This window comes from Vollenhovia emeryi, unplaced genomic scaffold (assembly GCF_000949405.1).
Source record: "Vollenhovia emeryi isolate VEMERY1.0 unplaced genomic scaffold, V.emery_V1.0 DF939145.1, whole genome shotgun sequence".
NCBI lineage: Eukaryota > Metazoa > Arthropoda > Insecta > Hymenoptera > Formicidae > Vollenhovia > Vollenhovia emeryi.
Window position 1 is genome coordinate 79,795 of NW_011967221.1, and position 26,081 is coordinate 105,875.

Here is a 26,081-nt window from a genome sequence, read left to right on the forward strand (position 1 = left end):
GCTTCCTGAAAGTTATTTATTATCACACATATCGAAACGTACATAAAACGAAGCGCAAAATGTAGAACATGTAATAATGATAAACAATAACAGCAACAACAATAATAATAACGACGACGACGACGATGATGATGATGATGATGATAATAATTAAACAAATTTGTACGAACGTACATATTTTTAACTAAAATTAAATGGTGCAAATAATCAATTAATCGACAACTTGGCGTTTAACAAACTTTGTTCTTATGTGTATAACTTACTTGTTAATGCGAATATCACACTTTGCTCTGAAAGGTAAATAGATAGAATTTCTCCTTGAAATAATTGGTGAATAATAAATGGACGTGACGAAAAAATATCGTAACTTACTCTCGATAGATAGTATTCTTTCTGATGAAAGATGACAAAATATACATATAATAAATGCAAAAATGAAGATATTAGAAGGAAATTGTTGTAATTATGAGCGGAACACAAGTTTGCGGAATCGCAAGCAATTCCAGCAAGTAAAATCCGATCGATGACGCACACATTTAGAACATTAAATAATATTTTTATTATATTCATAAAAATTAAAATGTACACACCTTATTGTTTAAGTGATACTTGTATCTCAGCTTCTATATGCATGTATCGCGGTATTTAACAAGAGAGGTAAACGAGCTTACGAAATAAATATACGACTTTTTTTCGACAAACGGGAGGATTTCGGAAAAAGAGGTGATACGGTGTTTAGCTTACTTCAATGGAGATATTAATATTATTGACTGCTTATAAAATAATACTATTACACAATAATCATCCCTTGATTTGACTTGACACAGTTCTATTCTTCGTTAATAATAATTAGCTCCTGGCCTACGAGATCGAAAAGTACATTCTTGCTTTCGCGGCAAAGGATGCGCGGCAATGGTAATCGCTCGAGTAGCAACGCTTACTGCAGCTACAAAAGAAGATGAATAGCATTCATTTGAATTAGAAGAAAAATTACATGGAATATACTCGCTAGTTAGATTTTCTTTCTTTCGAGTGCCGCTAAAGCAGGCATGCCCCTAGTGCGTACGCGTGTGACTGGATGTGCATATCTACGCCCCTAGTGTGACACGCAAGGATGATATATCTTTCGTTTAATCCTGCTAAACGCGCGCCTCTAACCAAATGGCAATATTTTTTGGAGGAAATGTCTCGAAACGAGCTAGTCGTACACCTTAATCCGAGCCTACGAAACTTAGCTCTCTCTCAGATTCACGTCGTCGTATGTAAATTGTCAATGTTTATTCATTTCATTGCGTGAGACGAAAGAAATGTTGTCATCTCGTGAAAATATATCATTTACACTTGAGTCACGCACCGCGCTTCATACTTTGGCAGAAAATCGTACGAGAACACGAGGGAAAATTAATAAGGATATCAATTTCTGTAGCAGAAATATTCAGAGAAGTAAACACCAAGTGCACACTCAAGTACTTGCTAGTTGAATCGCTAAATATTGAAATTTCGTGCTGAATCGCGACAATATATCGCTAGGCGTAATGTCGGAATAGAAATAAACGTCACGTACTCGTGTTGACACGCGTGAACCTGTTCGATTCTCCGCACAGCTGCTCGCTCGTGCAGCTGTACAATTTTGAAAGGACCCTTTCATCCGAGGTACATTTAGAAATTTTACGAGGATTCCTCTCGCGTTTTCCCGTGCGTACCGCTTTTCATGTCGATCAAGTGTACGAGAGAGTACAAGTAGCTACCTTAACAATTATACAACTGTGATACTCGAGGACGATCATTCCGTTACATCGTAAATACCTGCCAGATATTCCGGTTAAATCGCTTCTCGTATTGTACAACACAACTGACTAATTTCATCATTTCAGGTGTTTTAGAGCAGCTCTAATTTGTACGTTACGCAATGTAAATTGTAAGAGATCCTTATTCAAATAATAACAGGGTACAAAATGAGACAAGTTACGCGGGATTCTTGGCAGGCTGCGTGAGAGCCTGTCAAGAAATATATCAACAAATATGTAGGTAATAAGCATACTTATTAATGAGTTATATGAGTCACTGTTATACGAATCATTGACAGTCAACATTCTACAAGTTATTTTTGTATAGTTTGGGGCTTTATACAACACCCCATCCAAATGTATATATTCGGTGAATACAAACCGGCTAGATACCTTTTTTTTGTCTTTAATCACACGATGCAAAAATAGGCTTTCCTATTTCCGGTTATCTACAACCAGATCAAACGACACGGCGCATCCTATCGATCTACAGAGAATTTCCGAAACTCTTATTATCTAGTATCGACTGTATCATTTCGTTATCTCCGGTAGAAGCTTTACACTTACAGCTTTACTAGCATCGACCGAATCGCCGATCGACTGAAACTATCTACGTCGCACCTTTCGCTGCCGATGATTTCGCATCGCTCTTGTGCCAAATCTTTTTCTCCCGTTTCTCCCGCTTCTCCCGCTTCTCCTGTGTCGCGATACATATGTTTGGCGAAGTAGACGGAAACAGGATCGATTCGAGGATTCGCAGGTTTAGAGTGTGTCCGTTTGATTCACACCGTACAAGGCTGATTCCTCTCGTCAAGCTTCTCGAAATATAATATAATACAAAGATAAAACAAAGGAGACTCAGGGAAGAGAAAACAAAACTTGCCTATTTAAGTCGGGATGGATCAAACGGATACCAATGTTTCTAGCGAGAGTGAACGGCTTAGGTTTTCAACAGATGAACAGCCGTCGTTGACATTCCTATTTAATCACATCAAGTTAAACGCGTGAAAGCTGTCGTGAACCTAACCGTGTGTACAGTGTCGTCGCGTGATAAATACAGTATCTACTTAACGCGGCTAGAATAAATGAGGAGGAGAGACAAAGCACGTGCTCACCTTGCTAATTTTCCTTACATTATTGTATTCTTACAGTATTGTGTCAGTATGATAAACGTACGAGGACGAATACGAGGGTTTTGTCACTTTATATCTCCGCACGCATACTTTATCTGTTATTTTCCTCTCTTTTTTTTTTCTTTTGCTCTTTCCCCTTTTTATACATTACATTAAAATATAACCACCAATCTTGAGGCTTACGTTGTACATATACACGTGTAGGTTTTACATTAGCGCGAGACCGTTCGAACGGTCTCACCGCGACGATGGTTTAGAAGAGTTCCGAATTCAATATTATACGTACTCTCGCACTTTTTCGTTTAATTGACGATTATGAAGCGTGGCCGCTAACAAACGCGGAAACGCGGTCGACAAGATACTTTCGAGGAACGGATCGCTCCAGCGACAAAGCTAGACAGAGAATTTTATGGGAAAGCGTAGTCGCGCTTGATCGAATAAGCCCGATCAAATAAGCGCGAGCAGTTATTAATGTTATTGGACAAAAAATGTTACGAGACTGGTGTGAGAGAAAGTTTCTTTCTTGAACTGAAAAACTGACAAAAGAAACGAGATAAAATTACATTACTAAAGTTGTCATATTAATCCTTTTGTTGTAAAAATGCTCCTCGATCGTCTTGTCTCGATGCGATCCCTGTATTTGTTCTTTGTGCTTTATATACTTTTTGCTCGCGTGTCACGGAAAAGCGCGATCGAAAATAAACTGCTCGAGCTGAACCCTTCGTTAAAGGCGCGTTTCCGCCGTCGACGATCGCGTCGACGAGCAGATTTAGATTAACAGGTTTTACTTAATCAGCGATGAAACGTTTGAGAAACGTTTTGGTTTCGCAGTTTCGGTACTCGATACTTGGTATTTTTCTTAACGGGGCCGCGATATACATTCGATAATATTCGATGCTCGTGGACACTTGGACACGAGGATGAAAACGAGGGAGCAGCGTGAACAGCAAAATATCGGTTTCACAGCCATAGTTAGGAGACTCGGTTTAAATGATGGACCCTCCCGTCCGCGACCCTTTGGAACGTGGATCGTGTCATTCGCAGCGATCGCGGATAATGTTAAACTCGGAAATCTTCTAGAGACACTCGTAAAACCGATTGGTCGAAAATATATTCTAGAATCATTTAGGGTACAAAGTATAGCGTGAACGATTATCTTTAGACAATTGCAACGCGGTAAAAATGGACATTGTCTTATTGCGGGATGGAATAGGCTGCGTAAGCTCTCTCTCTCTCTCTGCTCCGCTGCAGTTTCTCGAACAACACGAGGAAATAACAATTTAAATAATAATAAACATCGACCACACATTGAAAAAAATTCTTGTTTCGAGACTATCGTCCATGCTCTCTCTCTCTCTCAATGTCTGTTTAATTTACATTTTCTTCCGTGTTGTCTCTCTGCGTGTTTGTGTTGCAGAAAAGAATAGTATTACTCTGGATACAATGATTTACAAGTTACAAGGAATTCAGAGAAACACTATTCAAGAATCGGTAATTTTCTCGAGGTACACAACGAAAGTCGTGTATGATTTCGTCAAGTTTTTCAAGTCACTCTCCCCCTGTGTATCCAACACTGTCAGCGTTCGTAAAGTAGAGAGAGCAAGAGTAAATCTTGCTTTACGGATAATATACGAGTTTGAATGCATCGAAAGAGAAATGCAAGTGTCGATTATATCGAGAACCGAAGACGCGCGGTAATGATCAATACTTGCAGAATTTATTAACGTTATGCCGGGCAGGCGTGTAGTATCACTGTGACACGTGGACTCTTTAATTTCTGTTTCTTCCTCAACAATCTCTCGATTACTAAAAATGGACAGATGCCGCTGGTTGCAAGGTTTCCTTCTCGCAGAGGTAATTGTTATTTACGTACATAAAACCGGAGAGAGATTGTCTACTACGATAAGGAAACGTTGCGCCGCAGCGATTATTATAATTATTATAATTATTATTATAATTATTATTATTATATTCCATAAATATTACACATACAGTAATATACTCATTATTGATAATATAAGTATTGTTCTAATTGGACAGGAGCTGTTTTCACAATTTGGGCGAATGTACGAGTTATCTTAAATGTTAATTGCTTACTTTTTGTCTTTTTCGTATTCCTTTACGACACAATCTATATATCTCGTCAAGTAAGAGAAAAATATAGTAGTTTTTCGCCGTTTGATTTCACGCAAGATTGTGATTACGTATGTATGTAATGGCATTTGAAATGAAGCAAGTGTTAATACCCCCAAGTGAAAGACATATATTCGTTAACGTAAGCGTTAAATCACGTTACGGAATACGAAATGTTAATTGTCCGCTTTATAACATCCATGCTGTGCGTGAATAAAGCGATATACAACGTGGGCAACCCAAGTATGTATCTATGTAAGAGCTAGATGAACGTAGCTTTACGCAACTGATACGATGGAACAAGCTCGTCTATTTAGTTTCTACTACCTAAGGCTACCTAACCAACTTAATATTGCAACTCTATCGAACATTGTATCTTTGGACTTGCAATTTGTCCCTTAAAACAATTAATATTAAGAACCACTTTGCAATCCCCAAAAATGCAATACGCAGCTAGAATGCAGTATACTATATTATAAATTAAGGCGTGTCATGTTCACGTGATGGGATAACGGTGACAAGAGATGTATATTACAATAAAAAGGAACTTAACAAATCGCGCTAAAAAAATACAATATATGAAACAATTGTATATATATAAAATCTTTAAATAATCTGCATAACGCGGTAAAATATAATATGTATGCAAAATGTTTGTCGACATTTCTCCTTTCATTGGGCACGTTTCCGGGCCTATAAATTACCATGTGGTAATTTTGGAAAGTGTTTCGTCCAATGATTTGTAAAAACGCCAAGATTAAATTCGGTATATTATTATTATCGGCATGTCGCGTCTATCGTGTCGACACGGACCGATTTTATAAATACAAAATACCATTACGTGAAATATGTACATCAAATTGCAGTTATCGTGTATTTTCAGACTGACGTAAGTCGAGAGTAAAAGGAAAGATGTCCTGCTGACTTTTGATTAGTTTAGAATGTACAATTAAATCGTAAAGTATATTGTGCCTTCCTCGTAAAACACAATGGTTCGTAATTTGACGTGGTCGTTAAAATAAACTTGTGGAATGCTCGTAAGTCAATAAGCGTCGCAACACTGACTTTCGATACATGGCGACATGTATTATGCACGGGTCAATTATGCTACTCCCCCTCCCCCTCCCCATACCCTCCTACTTTTCTACCCCCTAGCCAAGTAGCCAAGTGGATGTACGCTTCTCATAGGATATGACAAGTCGAAAATATCCCATGCTTCGTGCGTAGTACACATTAATGACTTAATATTTCAAAGATTACTTTATGGTAATTTCAATAATCGATAGCTGCCCTAATGTCTAAAGGACTGAAACATTGCCGCTACATATATCATATAGGCATGTAGCATGTTTAGGATATTTATGTTGTGGCTCTTATTAACACGAAGTAATGGTGAAGCAGTGTGTGATCCGTTTACTTGCCGCGTGGAAAAGAACGTGTACCTGTTGTAGAGAGGCCTTCCCCTCGACTGCGACTTCGGTGCAAGGAATGTAACCCTTCGCCTGAAAGACAATATTGTTGCAGTCAATTCTCATTTCTTCACGCAATAATGAGGTAACCGGTAATTACCTTTGCTAATACTCCTGCGCATTGATGTGGATGGTGCTGGCGTGGATTCTTGCTTGGTGTAGCTTCTAAGTGCTCTTCCTCGTCTGTCTTGAATTAACTTATCCATTTTAACAAATATACCACATTTGGATCGGCATGTGAAATACCTATGGCCATTGACAGCACCATCGTTCTTGCCTATAACAATCAAGTACGGGCAGGCATTTAACATCTACTTGGAAAACCTAGATAAAGTATGAAGAGAGAAGGGAGATTTTTTGTACCAGTCGGAGCATCAAGTTCAACTCCTATCCAGGTTCCCGGTGCAAATTCTGTGGGGCCGACGTATGCTATAACTCCGGAATAACTATAAGGACGCACCAAAACTGATTCACCAACAACGATCCAGTCTAGTAAAGGAGCTTCCACACGAGTTAAGTCGTGCCTCGAACCAAACGCTGAACTTTTATCACTAACGTCATCCGCTGCAAAAAATATATTCTTTTTAGGGTTGCATAAGAAATATAACGCCGTGTCTTCGAAAGATATGCGAGAAATTGCCAAAACTAATTGCTTGAATTAGCAGTACCATCGATTCTCTCCGAAGAGCTATTGTCGCCATTTTCATACGGCATGTTAGGTTGTAACGTTTGCTCCAAGTGTACTGCAGCCTTGCTCTCAGAAAGTTGTGGACGGACCATAGGAAACGAAGCTCTGTGCTGCGAACTGGTAGGCCTTCCTGTACCGTTAGAAGTCTTTCTTCTTCTCACGACCTGATTAATTAAATATGAATTCAACTACTTGCACAGTCTCTTTTTCTCTCATTATGCTAAGTATATGACACTCACCTTGCCAGGTGGCAGTTTGGTGTGTACGATCGAAGTCCCCTCCATGGGACTATCGTCTCCCGAATTGGACGTCTGGCTGATCTCCATCTCGTTTTTCCTTTGAGTCTCGACGTGAAACATGTTGCTGTTAGTTTCGCTTTCACTCTTTGTAGAAGAGACTGGACTTTCGACATCGGTATCCACGTATGTTCCCATTTCTTCCAGATTTTTCCTAGTGTGTTCTACAAGACAAAAAACTATTAAACACTTGCAACAGAATAATCGTAGCATAGGACTTTTCCTAGTAACTAACCCTCTGTGCAAGTGCTTTGCGAAATGTTCAAGTTGTCCAATGCGGAGTTTACTTCGCTCAAATACTCCTCCGGCGTTTCCTCCACGAGGGAACTGTCCATTTTCTCGGGTTTCTTGCTATCAAGAACATTACGATATTCGAGATCTGGAGTCTCATCCACACTGATGGATTTGATAGAAATAGAATCTTCCGATGTCAGATTTGTCGTCGAAACAGCCTGAGAACCGTACCCGCTGCTACTCATACTTGGCGTATTGATCTTGGTCGACTGTAGTTCGACCAGAGAATCCAACGTGCGTGAGGAAGTTAGCGGCTTTACCGGTTTCGGTGGAGCCTGAGTACAAATACGCACTTTTATTACAAAGTTGCTGACTCCGCTGCAGACTCGCATCAACGAATTGACGTAATAATCCACAAGTATCGTCATTTATAAAATATACATTTATTTATTTATTCTTTTAGATAAATACTTTTAATTCAGAATATACGCTACCTGATATGCCTCATACTCAGAATAATCAGCGTCGCTCTTCTCCTCATCATCGTCATTGATAGGAGTAGACGCTTGATTTCCCACGTTTAATGTTTCCTCGTGTAATGTAGTCATACGAGGACCCAATTTACTGCTGACCATGTTTGGAGACGCTACGATCAACACAATTGAATTGATAATACATGATTGACGAGAAACATCTTTTATATATGTATGTTTATAGAATGTAAAGCATCAGGGCCGATCTGGCCATTCTAATAAGTTTATCCTATTGTTACTTTTACAAAATAAATTATTTTTGTTCGAGCAATCCTTATTTTAACAAATATTATATTGGACATTGACGGGTTTATCACAGAAACGTTGTATATCGAAAAGTGCCAGGTCGGTTCTGATGTACACTTACACATGCTTCCTAAAAATAACAAAAAAGTTATACATATTCCATGCTTATTTGTCGTACGACATTAATTTGCCAATTATATATTTTTTTTATTTATTCATGTGTGAATAAATATTCTTAAGCTCGGCAGATCATGAATAGATTAAGTAATAATCCAGACAATAGCGTGGAATATATAATTTGAAATAAAGAAACAAATTATATAGTGATCGGGATAACTGTAAATAATAAACATTGAACATATATATGTATGTATGTATACACACACATACATACTGCGCTTTAAGCGCAATAACAATTCAATGGCGATTATGGTCACAAACCATCTAAAATAAAAAACACTTAAAATAAAACAAAACCCAAATAGTACATCAATATACTACACTAGTTTCTATAATGGTCGAAACAAAACAAACTACAAACATGTTGACCGGATTCATCCTTTCAAACTATATAAGAATTGAATTGCTATTATTCTAATCTAACTTGCTGTCATAATTCAGACTTAAAGTTGAGTTAAAGAATAAAGTTTGAAAGGACTATCGACGACGAGTGTCACCTACACTTGGCAGAGGTAGATTGTTGAAGACGTGTCAATGAGTTGAGATTCAGGTTGAGATTCAGGAAAGTTGGTCTCGCTGAAAGGAGATAGATGCACTGATTACACTTCTTTTCCCTACACTCGAGTAGTCAACGCTACTTTTCCCATAATGGAGAGCTTCGCGTGAGCTCTTATGAACTTATATACTGACAAATCATGCCTGCAGGCCACAGACACTAGATGGTGAGACAAATAGACAAATAATGTAGATTGTCTAACGCGCATTCTAATACAAAACGTTTCATTATGTGTGTATGTCATGTCGCAATACCATTAATTAATTGAAACATCAATGTTTATGACACAGCATTTCGTGTAAGTCTCACTCTTCATTTTCTTTTGCATTACGCTGCTCCATTTCGGTAATAATTTTAATAACTCACCATTACATTTATTCAAAATGCACACTGTCGAAATATGTCATGTATATTAAACGTTGCTATCTATATGGTAAATAAATAATAAATATAAATTTATAATGTATGATAAACATTACATACTTCGATGATGTACATAATGAATTTAAGACTGTGTTTTCAGAGATGATCAATTTAAAGTCGAAGATAATGATATACTTTGTTATATTATATCGTAAAAATTATATATGGTTTTAAATTTTAATATATTATTATTATAATTTTGCTATTATTATTATTTTGTTAATAGTGTAATATTGTAAACGATAATTTTATAATGACACCGCTGCTGTACTATGTTTAAATCATACAGTGCCATATGTGTAATTAATCGTTACGTTTGTTCCATACTTTTGTTTACGATTATTTTCACATTTATAGAATGTATCTTTGACTTTAAACCGAATCTCCTTTTTTGTAAGAAAAACAACGGAAAGATTTGTCGTGTTATTGTGTGATTTCTTTCGAAAGTATAGAACGTTGACCCCCCCCCCCCCTCTTTCTCTCCTTTGCTCCCATACATTTCCTGCTTATACATACAGGAGGTTTATTCTGTCTCTTTATATCGATCTTCATCTTCTAATTCATAACTGTTTCATTGCGCTGCATAAACATAGTAATGGAAATTTAGATATTTAGACGGAAATATATATTATACATATCATGTTCAAACACAGAGAGAATAATCCTCTTAAAACGTATCAACTATAAAAAATATTTATATACACATATGTGTGTTGGAATAAATTTTCTACACTCTATCTAGAGTATCGTTCTCAATGGCACATTCACAAGTATGTATAATAAAGATTGAAATATCGCAGCAATTTCCATGTATATGCGATAGTTTAATCTTTTTTTTTATTACTTTACATGTTTTAATTAATTTGTTAAATGCAAACAAATATATGTATACATTTAACAAATCATTAAGGATTATAGAAATCATCTTGATTGATCTGAACATTTATTAGAAACAAGGTTTTAAAAATCATACGAATCTTGGTACGAATTATGAAAATAGATACATGGAAATGAAAATGATTTCTATGCGATGAGTTTGGTATAAACGGTGCGACGACACTGGACGTGTATATGTGTGTATGTGTGTGTGTCTGTGCGCGTGTGTGCAGTGTGTGTAAGCCAGTGCGTTACGCGAAACTTGGTTTCGCATGTTACACACACACACACGCGCGCGCGCGCGCGCGCACACACATAACTGGTCACTGGTATGTTGTTTTGCACGTTAACCGTGAACAATAATGTATATCAAATAGTTACATAAAAATAAGATAAATAAGAGAAGTAAACAGTTCAATGAACAAACTTGCTAATATGCTAGGCACACAAGAAATGCATTCTATATGCATGCAAACTAAACATACTGAAATATAACGATCACATAATGAAATTGCATTCGATTAAAATCGAAAAAAGATTAGCAGATTCAAATTGTAAATCTCCGCGACATGACGGCATGACGGGCAAAACTTGTTTTGATCCAACTGAACCAACTGGTAGTGAATAAATGACGCTTACGAGGGAACATATACTGATTGTCAAAACGCATTCCCGTTCTGTCAACATTACTATCGCGAATAACGTCTCGGATGTACTAAGGCAAACTTGGAAACAAAAAGACAGACAGACTCAACCACTCACGAGACATATGTACTAATTGTCATTGCCTGTGTGGCATCAATTAAATATCAAATCAAGACTCCATTTTACCTGAGTTCAGAATGGAGCCTTGCGTGGGCCGAAATAGTTGTAGAAGTAGTAGACGTAGTGTTAAACAGAGGAACAGATTAGTTGCATACATTATTCATTAATTTTGCTGTAGGGTTCGTTATTTAAGGTTTGTTAGTGTTTCATTTGATTGTAATAAGTGGTAGAGCGTACTTAAATGTAGCTGCTAACACTAGGGCAAATCTGAGAAAGTAGACTTTACCATGCTCAACTCTCTTCGTTATCAAGTGATAACAAGATGAAAATTGAATTTAGATCGATACGATTACGATCTCTGTTTGGCGGGGAACACGTTTCCGTAAAATTCTATTTATCATTAAATTCAGAATCAAGTCAAGTTGAACATAGCTTGGTGACAGAGAGAAGCTGGAATTATAATAATATAAGATTCCACAATATGTAGTATAATATAATTACTACGAATGAAATGGAAATATTTAAATATTCTCAAGTGGCGAGGTTGTCAATTATCTTAGATGATGGGAAAGGGTACCCTTTCGTAGTGTCACTAATCCTTTCGGCACAATTCATTTATCGTGCGTGTTTTGTTAAGTTTCACAACTTGATGGACTTGACAATTTTATCCAAGATGCCAAGAGAACAGAAGTCGTAGACACGTATAAAGGGTACACACTAGTGATGGATGATATATGAATTTCAATTAAAAAGAGATGGACAGAACGTACTTTTATTATTCAAAATCAACAGGTTCTATACCAAACGAAGAGTAACGGTGGAGCTTGGGACGATCAAAACTAGGGTGGAATATAAAATGATCGTCATAGCCAAAGTGAAATATCGAAAACATTGCATAAGCCACATTTCAGAAACAAAATGTTGATTTTTCATTGAATAAATCTCGATGAAGCAGATTAAGGCGGTGGAGAGAAAAGTGTGTGACTTTAACTTAAAATTTTAACCTAAAGACTAAAAAATCCCTAAACACGATGCTATTAAATTTAATAAAGCCATTAATTTAAGAGTTTAATGAGTGACTTAAGCAAACTAAATATTGCATTCAATATACGACGAGTTTGCATATAAGTAGTCGAAATCGAACAGAAATTTTGGTTAAAACCTATCGATTTTCTATCAGGCGTAGAATACCATTTCTAAATCCAGCAGAGATTATTTTCACAAAAATCACTTTTCTTCGAAATATATTTCTCTTGTTATATTATATGTAGCATATCTTGAAAATGTATCTCATACTTGACATGAAATGGATTACTATCAATGGTTATGAATGATTGCATAAATGAATGTGTTATGAATGACGGGGAGCTTGTGTGTCACACTACTTTTTACTTTCTATGATTTCATAATTTTGTTTTACGAGCGTGACATTTTACAAATTACCAAAAAAAAACGTTTTACATCTCCGCTTGACATAACAGCACAAGTCTGATAATTAAAAAATATATATACATAGATATGATGTATATAACGCACGCACGCACACACGCGCGCACACACACACACACACACACACACACACACACACAAAATTAAGAAATCATAGAAATCATATGTCTATAACTAAATGTTATTTGCACGTTAATATTTTGAATAGAGAGAATATGCTTACCGATTCCAAATGGCTTTGGCGGTGCAGATATAAAGTTTTCGTCATTTCTTGTGTGACCTATAGATGCACGTCGCGGATGAGGAAGACCATTTTCCATATTGAGATCTGTCACACTCTCCGAACGAGTAACACTCAGCGAATCCATTGACATATCGAATCTCATAATCTGTAAAACCCAAAAAATTCTATCTAAAAGTTCTCTATTCGACAAATCAGATACATTTGTACATTGAATAAAAGATACATAAAAAATTGCATGCCTAATAATGAAGGAAAAAAACTTTTCACGTTGAAACGAAACTTGAGTAAAGTTTTGATAGAGGAGCTGTGCTCGATATTCCCGCAACGTAGGGAAAGAGGGCTCTCACCGAGGCAATAATATTAACAAATGGAAATTTTGTAGAGAGAGAAAAATAAGTTACATGTACACATAGAAAATTAACAGTAAAGCACTTTTCTGTCGAAAATTCCGAAGGGAATAGTGGATAGAAATAGAAGGAAAGAGTACCTGAGAGAAGTTCGGAACACTCGCAGTCTTGCGCATTAATGGTTGTCCCTGCGCTTGTAACAATTCTTTTATAGCAACGCTCTGTCGTAATCGGTCCAATGTTAATATACTTTCGACGGCGGACACACCGCGAGTATATTTTTCTATAGAGATAATACGAAAGATTAATACAATTGATGCACTTTAACGAGATAATCACCAATGTTATTTCATAATTTACCTATGTAAGTCTCTCCGTCGCATAAACTATTATCTTCCCCGCTAGCAGCAATCTGCGCCAAGCTCTCGCGATCTTCCAGCTCTTCGCTCGCCTTTGGTATGTTGGAAACTACTTCGTAAGTGACGCCGGTTTGCGCCAAGCAGTCAGTTCGAATGATTCTCTTGAAAAATCTATCTGTAATGCTTTGCCTCTTGTATATGTTTAAAGCTAATCTTTTACGCAGCACAAGGTCCATTGGTGCTGGATGCGACAGGCGAACGGTGGTCTTCAAAATTAGAAAGACTCTTTCGTTGGCTAAAAACAAGCGCACGGCGTTACAATTGCTACTTGCTTGGTGAAACGTAAAGAATAATTACCATCGGTCACTCTGTTCAGATGCACGTTATCGTGTATACTAGAATCCCACGCGGCAATGGCACATACGTCTTTTTCTAAATGTCGAATTATAGGCAGATTATAAAATTTGTTTCCATGTTCCTTAGGTAGGATTGAATTTAATCCTGTCACCGATACTTCTTCTCCCGACTGATGCGTTGAGAGATCATCGGCTATAATATTTAGCCAAAGTAAATGCATTAATAAACAAATCATGCACATTGATACAACACGTTGAAAACGAGGTATTTCTTTGACAATACCATTGAGATCAAGGAATAGTACGGGAATATGCGGCTCCATCCCCGCAGGAGGAGTCCAGTCGGCAGGAGCACCAGGAATACCTGAACCCGCCGCGGGAACCAGAACGGCGTTCCGTTCCTCCGTAAGACTGACCCACTGATCCACGAGACTTTGTTCTCGCTCCATGTCTTGTTCCGTTTTGTCTGTACAAATAAGCAAACGGATATAGTAATGTACGGAAGAGACAAAGTGATAACATTATTATTAAACAGAAAAATACTGATAAATCTTTCGTTACCTTGTTTATTGATGAGTTTCTGAATTTGTTGATCAAGGTACTGTCGTCTTCTCATTAGAGCATCACTCCATTTGTCTCTCAATATACTCAAGTCCTCGTCTTGGTAGCTATCTAACGGAATTTGCAATCGGTTACGTACCGATACGCTCCCAACGGCTATGTTTAATATCGATTGGCAGATGATCGGTAAAGTTCCAGAATTTTGTACTGGTTTCACTCGAACCTGTATGCGACGTTGTTGGCCTTGCCGGAGTTGATAAATACCACCTAAAGAAATGAAGAAATGATTACTGCAAAATAGACGAGAGCCCGTGATGACGGCTTCCGAGAGACGAGTAGATTCTCACCTGTACATGTGTCTTGCTTCACTGCAACTTCAACAGATGAGTATTCCCCCTGCTCGTTGAGCTCTTGTATCTCCACCCATAGTTCAATTTTTCGCGTTAATTCGGACCAACGGTCAGCGAGCGATCTAGCTTTCGCCAATTGTTGCTGTTCCACTTCCCATCCAGGTTTACTACGTGAAAAGCCTGCGCTACGATGGCCCCATACTTCTATACTCAATGCCCCTTCTAGCAAGTAAAAAGACACGATGAGCAAGCATGAATAATATAATCGCTAGACGCGTTAAAAAAAATTAAGCACAGATAGAAGCGCAATAAATTCCTACCAGCGGCGTGTTCCATAAATTCCTCCGTAATGGCTACGGCGAAATCCCTTGTATCATCAAACTTGAACGTCAAGGAATCCCTCTGTCCAGCGGTGCAATTCGAGTTGGGTAACTCGGCATTTACCATAGGCGGAACCACTATCGGTTCTGGATGATTCCAAAACATGTATTGACAAAAGACAAAATGACTTAACGAGAGTGGTAATCCGGTGGCTTGCTTTATCGTTACACGACAGGTGATGTGGCTAGATCCTCCGGAATAATCTTCAGCTTCGGAGGACGTCGAGTCCGCGGAAGACTCCGAAGCAGCCTCGCAAATCCGATCTTGAGGAAATTGCCCGGATATGCGACTTATTTCAACCTGCAGTCGACCAGCGACTTCTCCTTGCTGACTAATAATCGGGGTATGATAATCTAACCGTACATCGTGGAATAACACTTCTAAGAAAATATTTGCAACTCCGATAAGATTGTGATTTTCTTGGGATTCGTAAAACGGATCTTGTGTTTTCCCTGGTACTTCGTCCTATAAGAAAATGAAAGTAATTTCGCTGTTGAAATACTTGAAGAATAAAAAGCATATTATACCTTAATTGCAGGTAATCGTTGACAGTTGTGAGGATCTTTTCTTTCCTCGTACATGTCTCGCATATCGACTAATTTATTTTCTAGCTTTTCCATGGACCAAACTTGACTTCCCATATTCGTCCTCTTCACTAAAATTGCGGGCTCACTGACAAACGCGCCCCGCTGAAAGAATACACTCTACATATCGAAGAGTGCGAAGAAATGAGAAAAAATAAATAAATGAACAAAGAATAAAACGTAAAATAGAAAAAAGAAAGAAAAATTAGGATAAATATAATGTGCCATTAATATTAACTGCAATATAATACGGGTGCAAGTATAATAAGTAAACCAATAAAAGAGTGATAAACTAATGACGACTAATTATACGATTATTAGAAATCAGATGACTTAGTAAATTGAAACAAGAAATTTTAAGTGCTCACAGAAAACATGATAAAAGTACGATGTTAAAACGGTATACAATCCTTCATTATTTTACCTTCCTATTCGGGCTTAGATTATTCGGAGGAATTTGCAGGGTGACGCTAAACTTGGTTTGTTTGCCCATCTCCTCGGCTAGTACATTAGCCTCTTGTACCAATGCATTAGCTTTTAGGATATCCGTCTTCAATTGACCCAAACTGCGTTTAAACATCTCATCTCGTTCTTGGGCCCACTTTTCAACGCGCATTTGCGTCGTTGGTGTGCAAGCCGGAAGCTTTCCACTTTGGCTACCTCTCAGAGGATCGTAAGGTACGTAAGGCGAATATGGTGTAGAGGGAGATAGTATATTACGCAATTGTTGAAACTGTCGTTCGTACTCTTGTCTCTGCTTCTCGAGTGCAACCTTTCAAACATGTGCGTAGTTAGTGAAAAGGTATTATTACAATGTTTGTTAAAACACATACCTGCTTATCTTCCTCGTGCTGCTTCTCCAGTCTCGCTATAGCTCTCTGAATCGGATCGTTGGAAAGTTCATTAAGCATAAGTTCTTCCCTGGCAAAGTTGTAGTCAATGTTTTGTGCAGGAGTTTGCGGCTCGCTGTTGATTGCTGCAGACGGAACAAAAATACAAATGGTACAGAGAGAGAGATTTTTACTCTCAATTACTTTGCGAAATTGATGTTTTATCTTGTAATCAATATAATACTAATAATAAAATTGAGTCGCACCTGTAGCACTTCTTGGACAGTTGACTCTGAAGAAATGATGATTTCCCCAAACGATTCTATCGCCATGCTGTAGCAGGGTCTTGTTTACAACTTGTGTACCGTTGACGAAACATCGAGCACCATTTAACGGTATCATGTACAAGCCTGATTCTTCTATCGTGATAACGCAGTGTTCCGGTAGAATACCCAAGCCGTGCAATTGAATATCCTGTTCCCTTTTGGCTGAACGACCACCTACGAGGGTCCTTTCCTGAAACACACACACACAGAGAGATGCGCGATACACGTAGAGACACGTAGAAATGGAAAGAGATATTTGGGAGAGTAAAAGTACCTTGAGGTAATAAACCAATAGTTCGTTCAAGCTTGGATCATCGTTCAAATTAACCAGATAGTACTTGCTCTTCTCTACTTGAATACCAGACGCTTGTACGCTTATTCCCATTTTTTCCAAAGCCTGCTGCCTTTCGTGTTGTAGTCTCTCGGTTTTCACCAATTTCTCTTCCCACGTCTGTGACATTTCCTTCATTAGTCGTTCCGATTGAGATAATTTTTCCGTGATGTCTGTGCGTTGTTGGCCGACAATCGATCCCTGAGCCCAATCGAAATCAAGTTGTAATCACTTAAACAATTACTTAACTATACCAGATAGGTAAGGTAACTCTTACTGTGGCATGTAACAACATTTCCTTTAAGGTTTCCACCTCTTGTCTGAGTTCGCGAATAATTCTAGCATTCGGATCCTCGTTAACGACAGCGTGATTGACTATCCTCTTTGCTCTGTCGGCATACCGTAGAGTCGAGAGCGTTTCTTCGTAATTGTCGGCAGCTGGCGATATTGTGGCTACCATGACAGTTTTGCTATTGCCACCAAGATTATCCTGAAAGTTTCCAAAGTATATATACACATGCGATAACCGATGCGAGAGCATCTATCTTAAAGCGTCCTGTTACAAACGTGAAAAGTAACGTACCTTCAAGAGCCACGTAAGAACAGAATCTCTATAGGGCACAAAATTGTCCTTTTTCTTATTGCTGCCGGAATTTTGATCCGCCAACTTTGAAATGACTAGACCCAACGTCGTTAAAGACCTAGAAATCGACGCTTATTACCGCGATGTTGACGCAAACGGAAGATAAGAAGACTACGGGCGTAGAAAGGTAATTACTTGTTAATATTGCTTCCTTCTTTAAGTCTATCACCCACTGCTCCAGTTTTCACAGCCCTTTCGCTCCCAGCTAAATCTACCAAACTCATCCGCGAGACCTTTTCCCCGCTGACCCCGCTCTTCGAGTCCGTTAGAGTCTGCGTGAGAATCACCGAGAATACAGCGTGCGAACGAGAGCTCTCGGAGTTCATGTTTGTCGCTGCGACCGTTCGCGATTTGTTGCCCTCCGCCATGAGGTTGTCAATGTCCTAGAGTTAAACGTTTCGCCAATAAAGGGGAATTGCTGCGACAGCGAGAGAAAGGAGGGGGGAAGAAGGGTCACCTGGAAAGAAGTAACCGCCAGCTGACTCAGCCCGTCGACGTAGGGCCCCAAGACATTGTGCTCTCGGACCTTGAGCGATTGCTTGTTTGGCTTCGGATCCAGAAGATCGTGCACTTTTTCATTATAGATCTCCATGTACGAGACTTCGACTTTGTAAGTGAGCTCCGAACTTTGTTGCTTCGCTATCAAGTCAAAGAGATTGTCGCACAATCGTGGTATTATCCCTTTGTTGTCGCCACTGCCCATCATCGTGTAAGACTTGCCAGAGCCTGTAAGGGCAAGCCATGCATTTCTCTTCCCTTTGCAAATGTTTTGTAATAACGCGATTACATTTTGGCAGAAAAATCAAAGTTTCGATACTGTGCGCGTGTGTGTCGTGCGTATCGACGCGGGGAGAGCTTATTATTGTCTCGCTCTGCCTCATGGGTCAATGTCTTGCTCCGTGGCCGCTTTGCGGTGACGACCGAGCCGATTAATCGCGTTATTTGCCGCGTTACGTTGATCCGTTCATGCTGCGCTCATTAATCCTATCCTTTCTAACGCGTATAACAGGCGTCTCTCGACGCGGATATGTCATACCGGTTTGTCCGTATGCGAATATACAGGCGTTGTAACCCTGAAACGCATTGTCCAAAATGTCACGACCCAGGGCGTCGAAGACGACATCTTGACTCGCAAAAGCGTCCAGTCCAGGATCCAGGGAATAAAAGCAGTGATCGAAAGCGAAAGTCTTGGGCTTGTTCCTGCAATTTTCATTAGGATTTCAATTTGCATGTATGTTGACAGACAAATAATGATTACTGATACATTAGCTAATTCGGCTGATCGAAGCACCTCGGCAGCGAGTTTCAGACACCGTCGCGAAAGATGGTCAACTGCGCGGTGCAGGACTTGCCGACTTGGTAGCCGAGCGCTCGATCGCGTGAGACGACGAGATCGCTCCTTGGAGATTAGGATACACGAGTGGCCTTCGACACGCGAAACAACAGGCTCTGCGATCTCAGCAATGTTGCGCGTGGGTTTACCACGTGGGCCACGCCACGTGGTCTTCTTCAAGTAGCTCGATCGTTACCGTAAGACGGGAAACATAGGTGCTTTGGAAAAAATGTCAAAAGGCAACGCAATCAGAGTGACGAAAGTACCTCGGCGCGCAGCGTGCGCGCACGCGAGTCGCAGTGGTCAAGTCAAAGACATTGACTTGCATCGATCGTATTTAGCTCCAGTTTCACTCAACGACGATCGATAGATGACGATATTCCGTCTCTACGCAGCGCTCGAGCATTACGGATTAAGTATAGTAGGCCGAGTGTATATCCGCGTGATACTCGGGTTATTGCACGTTACTGTACGAACGATGCAAAAGCGCCGAGGACAAAGGCGCGATTTTAGCTTCATCTGTCATCACGTGGCCATGAAATGAAAGAAAGATGTAGGAAAATCTCCCTTTGTGTGTTAATTCAAGTCGGCACCGGGATTTCCTGACCATGGATAGGGGGACGCATTCAGCGTCAAGTTATTCGGCCGTTTCGCCGCAAGCTGAAAGACTTGATCGCTTTACGGACCGGAGAGAAACGAAAATAACTTGGTCTAACCGCGCGGCAGAATTCGCCCAAGTACTTGGCATTCTCGAGGCTGCATTTGCAAATGATATCCTATGTATGTTGCATCCATTTCTACCGGACAATGGCTTTTATCCAACTGATTGGTGCAACGGACGTTTCCAATGTGCGCGATTCGTAATCGTTTTGTTTCGTACCAAATGCCTACGTAGAGGTAAATCGATTTCAATTATGTCAATATATACGGTATACCGTATACGAGGACGTATCCTCTTTTTGCTTTGTCGCATTCACTAATGTATGAAAGTAGCATATCGAGCGTGACCGATCCAAACGAAAAGCTCCCATTTTTTCTCCCCCCTCGCGCCAACTAACACACCTGCGTGTGTGGTCGACAACCCGTTGCGCAACAGCCAAGGTATACAGATTTCCTGACCTATATTCCTATATTCCCACGGCGTGTTCTTACGCCACTAGAAATCGAGTCTTGATTCCAAATTCGCCACGTTTCTATTAACGCAAGCTGGTCACGCATGAGACACAAGTTGGTCTCTTCGGGAGAAAATAGGGAAGAGACAACGGAACAAGTGCGGTGAAAAGAGCATAGATTGCTAATTGCTACTTGAGGTGATATCGATTAAGAGGCAGAGAGTAGCAGGTATTTTGAAAAGGGATATACATACATTTTCCGCGCTAGTTAATATTCCTATTTATGTCACATTAACTTTATGCATAGAGTCTACAGCTTCGAAATAACGTAGTTGGAACGTTCTTACTAGGCTATAATATCCTACCGGCGTATAAAAGCAGGTGTTTAATACGTTCCAGATGGATAGATACGCAAGGACGAGGCGAAGACCTTGGTGCGATGGTGATTCCATTCTTCATGCACATTCACGTTGACGAAGAAATCTTTAATGTCGGTCAATTACGATTATAATAATAATGATGTGTCAAAATTTCATGGAGGCAAGTGTGTGATTAAGAGGCTGCATACACTAGTACTTTTCCAACTACCGAGTAGAGTTCGCTCTACTTTTCATATCTTACAGTACTTGACACGCGTGTCAACTCGCTCTGGTCTTCTCTCAAACGTATAGCGCGAGCCCCTGTCCTCGACTCTAGGAAACTGATCGATCGCGTCTCGCGTCTCGCGCCTCGTATCTCTCTGGATCCCCCTCACGAGTCTGGGTGCTTTTCTACACTGAGAATCGAAAAACAGTAATAGTCCCTGAATTTTTGCTCACTCTCAACTTTTAATCTTAATACGCAAATGCTTACTTAAAAAAAAGTAATGTCCGCTGAAAAATACAATAAACGACTAAAGTTGTAAGCGATATTGTATTAAAGAAAACATGATTACTGAACAATTTTATTATTGAGTGATGTGCAATTCCGTAACCATTACTGTTGACCACCAGCATTAAAATAATATGTAAATCATATGTAGCCTAACAGTAGGGTAGAAAAAACATATATAAATAGTTAGCTCAGCGTTAGCGTACTAGGCTAGTAATCCGAAATCTTAGGTTCGAATCCCACATATAAAAGAATTAGGGAAAAAACTATTGGAAAAGTTTTTTTATTTTCAATAAAATCTTGTACCAAAACCATTACTGGTTTTTATCGTAATGATTGTGGAAATACAGTACTGATTCAATACTGGATTAGTAAGTAACAGTCAATCAGTTGATCTACAATATTCATTACTGTAGAATCCGTAATAGTTATTGTAAAATCCGTACTGATTACTGGGAGAATGCTTACTATAGTGGTACGTAATGGTTACTGTAAGAAAGACTAAAAGTTAAAAACGAGGAAAAATGTTATAACCATCACTGTTTTTCAGTTCTCAGTACTTGGATGAAGCAAAGTCGAATTTCATCTCATTGGGCAACACTTGGAAAGAATGTAACGTGTACGAATGGATGAGAACAACTCGTAAAAAGTTGGAGACAGCTCGCGAGAACAGAGATGAAAGCATCGAAAATGCCGTTGGCACGTTTCCACGCAAGGACTTGCAGCTAGGTATGCTCCATCGAGCATATCCAAGTAATAAAGGCGACGTTATTGGCACGATACCGCCATAAACGCCCAAGTACGTGTAACAAAATTCAACAACGCGAAAAAGATATCGAAATTAATTGAGCCAATCACAGACAAACAGATAAATGGAAATATTCAAGATGGTTGGGGAAAAGAAAAGTAAATATCTGTTATCGATGAATAATCCGATAATCACGTCGTGATAAGTTGAAATCGTAGAGAACTCGGGTGTGTCCGGTTCGTACGTAGGTGTGGGAAACGAGGAAGGAGATAAAAAGCAACGTTCTATCGGTATTGCAGGATGCAACAACCGATTAGTTGTGGTACTTGACATTTCTTTCATAATATAATTACCAACTACAAGTACTACGATATGATTGTTCAGTTCAGTTCAGTTGAGTTTTTCATGGGAAATATCATCGCTGCATTGCGAGGCGACCATCTCGGAAAAGACTCATTCATCTCTCATTTTCGCTTTCACGTTTCAATCTGCGTGCGACATCGATACGCGTGGACGAAATAGAATTTTATCGATTTCGATCATACGAGATATACGCCGCGACCTTTTATCGATTCAGCGGCACGTGCGTAACTCGCGCATAGAACGCGCCGTTACATCACCTGAAGCAAAGAGAGAAGGAATAAAAATCCGCGTATAAAGAACAAAAGTCGCGAGTTTTCCCTACATACATAAGACGATATCGCCATCGCGAGTCATCGTGTCGTAAAAATAGCGTGACATTTCATCGATCGTGTAATACACTCGTAAAAACGTCGCGCGCGACTCTGGCAACACGAAACATAGATTCGCAAAATTCAATTTCGAGCCCTTGTACGCGTGAGGTGTGTATGTCTGTCGGAAGACAGAGTAAAGCGACGCGGACAGTTTTCATCACCTCATTCAGTAGACTCGATTGAGCTGTATCCGAGTTTACATATCATCAAGATACAAGTCTGGTAAACACAGCGATTCGGATTTATTTAACGCTATGCCAAAGTGTCGTATCCACTCGCCGAGTGACGGAGAAACGACAATGTTATCTGCGAAACGCGATAAGGATATATGCTTTAATTATCTGGCGCGAACACGCTATCGACGTTATCAAATAGTAGACTTTTGTGATATGAAAAGTCTTTTTTCACCAAACATTTTCTTTAAAATAACATCGTACGCTACGCTGCTCGTTGAATCGAGTACGTTGCACCCCTCGACGATATATCTGCTGGCCATTATAGAAATAAAATATCATACGGGAAACAATCGTGGACACAGAAGCCCTGATGACAGCGAGCCTGAGAACGTGACCCAAGCAAGTAAGAAAAAAATTGCTCACCGATCGATCTTGTCCATCGTGGTGGGATGGTGCAAGATAGTTTGTTGGCCGGTCATCTCGACGACGCATTGCGTACAGAGTTCCAGCTCTGTAACGAGAAAAAAAGATCACTTTAATCAACGATCTAGCTTACTGACAACTTTTAAGAACGAAGCTCTCAATATTCAATCCCCGATACGATACGCCAGCCTCACAAGCATTGTTTTTCATTTTGGAAAAATTGCTGAAAAATTGTATCAAATTGATCAGCCTAGTTAATCAGTTGCATACACAACGAAACGATCCACTGCAGTTATCAAGTTTTGGTAATATTGTAAAATGAGGCTGTGCTATTATATCAATCATAATTATATCGACTGGAATGGTATCGATTACATTTATCGTCAAAGGAAAAGACAAGCGTGAAAAAAATTGCAGAGATAAATAATAATTAAGTTGAATTAGTCGCACTGTTTCTTATAAAGATACCATCTTTTTTCTCTCATTCTTTGAACAAAAAAAAAGCGCTGAGAGAGATCCGATTCTTTTCTCGATATCGTAGGATAAACGCGCCAGTAGCGAGATCCTTCCGAATCGACAGTTGTCAAATAGCTGATAGATCAGAGACACAAACTCAACAAGTATAAAAGACTTTTCACTTTCGTGCGCACAGACGAGATACGAAAGCTCTTTCTCATTTATCTCTCAACTATGTATATAAAGTCTACGTAAGAATATCGTAATTTCCTCTACTTTTCAATTGTCAAGCTGAAATACTTGTGTGAAAATGAAAGTGCAGTGCTTGTTTCTCGTCAAAATAGTCTTCTAATCGGGTCAGTTTACTCTAGAGACCGTTTCTCTCTCTCTGTGCACTTTCTCCAATAAATTTCTCGATGTCGTTGCAGCATTATCTCACGCGAGATAAAATAATTTGGACGATACAGAGCGATCTCGCCAAGGATCAAAGCGACGGCTCAATTACATTCGCTTGATATAAGATACAATATGAAATCGTTATGGAAGGCTCTGCGGTTACGGATCGGTTAAGAAAGGGGATGATGACTCATAAAAGTAGGTAGAAAGCAAATGGCAATAGCTTCTTTGTACGCCCAAGCGCGACGTTACATGCTGTAACAAGTTGACAAGTACATCGAACGTCGCTTTAAGAAAGTGCTAGGGCAATGCTTGATATTTGCAGTTTGCAATTGCGCCTTCTATCTCGGGAGAGGGTGAAGAAGACGACTCGAAAGTGCCCGACTTTCTAGAAAACAAGTATCAATTACTAGACTTTTCACGTCGACTTTGTCATTATTACTTTCAACGTAAACGTATACACGTAGTTGTAATTTACGCAACGTCATTTACAAATAATTCTAGACTCTAGCAGAATATCGCCAAGAAGAGACACCTGCGAAAAGTTACAAATTCGATAGTTGCTGTTAAACGCTACGTTGCGTCGTGTAAATTAAATCTTACAAGCGCGAAAGTTTGACATGTTAACATGCGGAAAAGAGAGGGAAAATTATGCAACCTTATCGTGTGGAGAATCGCGTTTTCGCTCCTCGCCACGTTGGCTTCGTTAAAAAAAAACTCGACTCGATTCGCAGGTGTTACGCAGATGACACAATGACGTACAAGTTATTATTCCGGATAATAACAAAGGCGCGCGCGCACACGTGTAATTTCGAGAGGGAATCTGACAATGAATCGAACGCGTCGCGTAAGCGCTAAACTGTTTGACGACCTATTGGAAAATCCTCTTTCCGGTTACGTCAACGCGAGCAACGATCCTCGACCTTGCGCCATTGGAGAAGGAATCCTCGATCGAAGATATCCCACGTTTCTCCGATCGGATCGATATTCCAAGGTCGTCGGACTAATGTCACTCGGTTGCGCGACAGCGAGCTCTCGCGCCGTGTCAAAAGATGCATTTTTTCTACGTCTTCCATTTCGTTACGTTTATTGGCAAATGTGTAAACGTCAAGTATCATGTTGCTCGCGACACCATCGATGACTGACGATGAGATGACGAGAGAGAGTGGCAGCTCGCGGGCCCCGCGCGACAGAATCGAAGCTCAATTGGCACAAAACGAGGCGAGGCGAAAACATAGGCGACGCGAGGCGAGGCGAGGCGACGCGACGCGAGACGGGACGGAACGAGATGCGAGGCGGGGCGAAGCTCCATTGGAGGCAGTAAAGCGACGAGTATACATACCTCTGCGATTAAACGGCCGGACCCGTACGGCAACCTTTATTTTATCCGTAGCCATGACTTTTGCACACCGGTAACGCGCGCACTCGCTATCACACGATATCACGATAAACCGTTCGGCGCGATTACACCTGCACGTGATTACGTCTACTCTCGCACGATTCGTACATTATTCCCCGCTACATTATTCTCAACCCATACCGCGAACCTGTCATCCTAGGAACGACACTGCGTCTACACCGAGCCTCCCGTGACACACTTCGCCATATTGCTTCGAGCCTGTCGTCGGCGCTAGACAACGACAGTCATCCAGGCTATCGAGGCTATCGAATGAGCGTGTTTTCCACGATTGCCGTTAGGAACGCTCGCGATCTCATTCGCGAATGACGTCACGCTTTCAACCCAGCGTCTATG

At 39.8% G+C, this 26,081-nt stretch overlaps 1 protein-coding gene across 4 annotated transcripts; it reads right to left on the minus strand.

Annotated features, from left to right (window-relative positions):
* LOC105566277 (kinesin-like protein KIF13B) lies at positions 1 to 25,967 on the minus strand. Of its 4 annotated transcripts, none has more exons than XM_012020161.1 (29): positions 25,671 to 25,967; positions 23,477 to 23,564; positions 19,117 to 19,280; positions 18,538 to 18,806; positions 18,216 to 18,463; positions 18,021 to 18,138; positions 17,715 to 17,927; positions 17,381 to 17,638; positions 17,047 to 17,296; positions 16,784 to 16,926; positions 16,375 to 16,722; positions 15,894 to 16,055; positions 15,306 to 15,831; positions 14,983 to 15,207; positions 14,636 to 14,902; positions 14,358 to 14,540; positions 14,076 to 14,267; positions 13,720 to 14,013; positions 13,500 to 13,642; positions 12,992 to 13,157; positions 11,386 to 11,403; positions 9,201 to 9,275; positions 8,235 to 8,386; positions 7,742 to 8,075; positions 7,450 to 7,670; positions 7,191 to 7,374; positions 6,886 to 7,086; positions 6,623 to 6,799; positions 1 to 6,555 (listed from the first exon to the last, which is right to left on the minus strand). In XM_012020161.1, the coding sequence occupies exons 1-29, from the start codon at positions 25,723 to 25,725 to the stop codon at positions 6,467 to 6,469; spliced, it is 5,763 nt and encodes a 1,920-aa protein (XP_011875551.1). In that variant the 5' UTR covers positions 25,726 to 25,967; the 3' UTR covers positions 1 to 6,466. The 4 variants fall into 4 exon arrangements, with proteins under 4 accessions (XP_011875551.1, XP_011875550.1, XP_011875552.1 ...); XM_012020160.1 differs by having other exon boundaries at positions 15,894 to 16,070; XM_012020162.1 differs by lacking the exon at positions 11,386 to 11,403 and having other exon boundaries at positions 15,894 to 16,070.
* Positions 25,968 to 26,081: the final 114 nt, after the last annotated feature.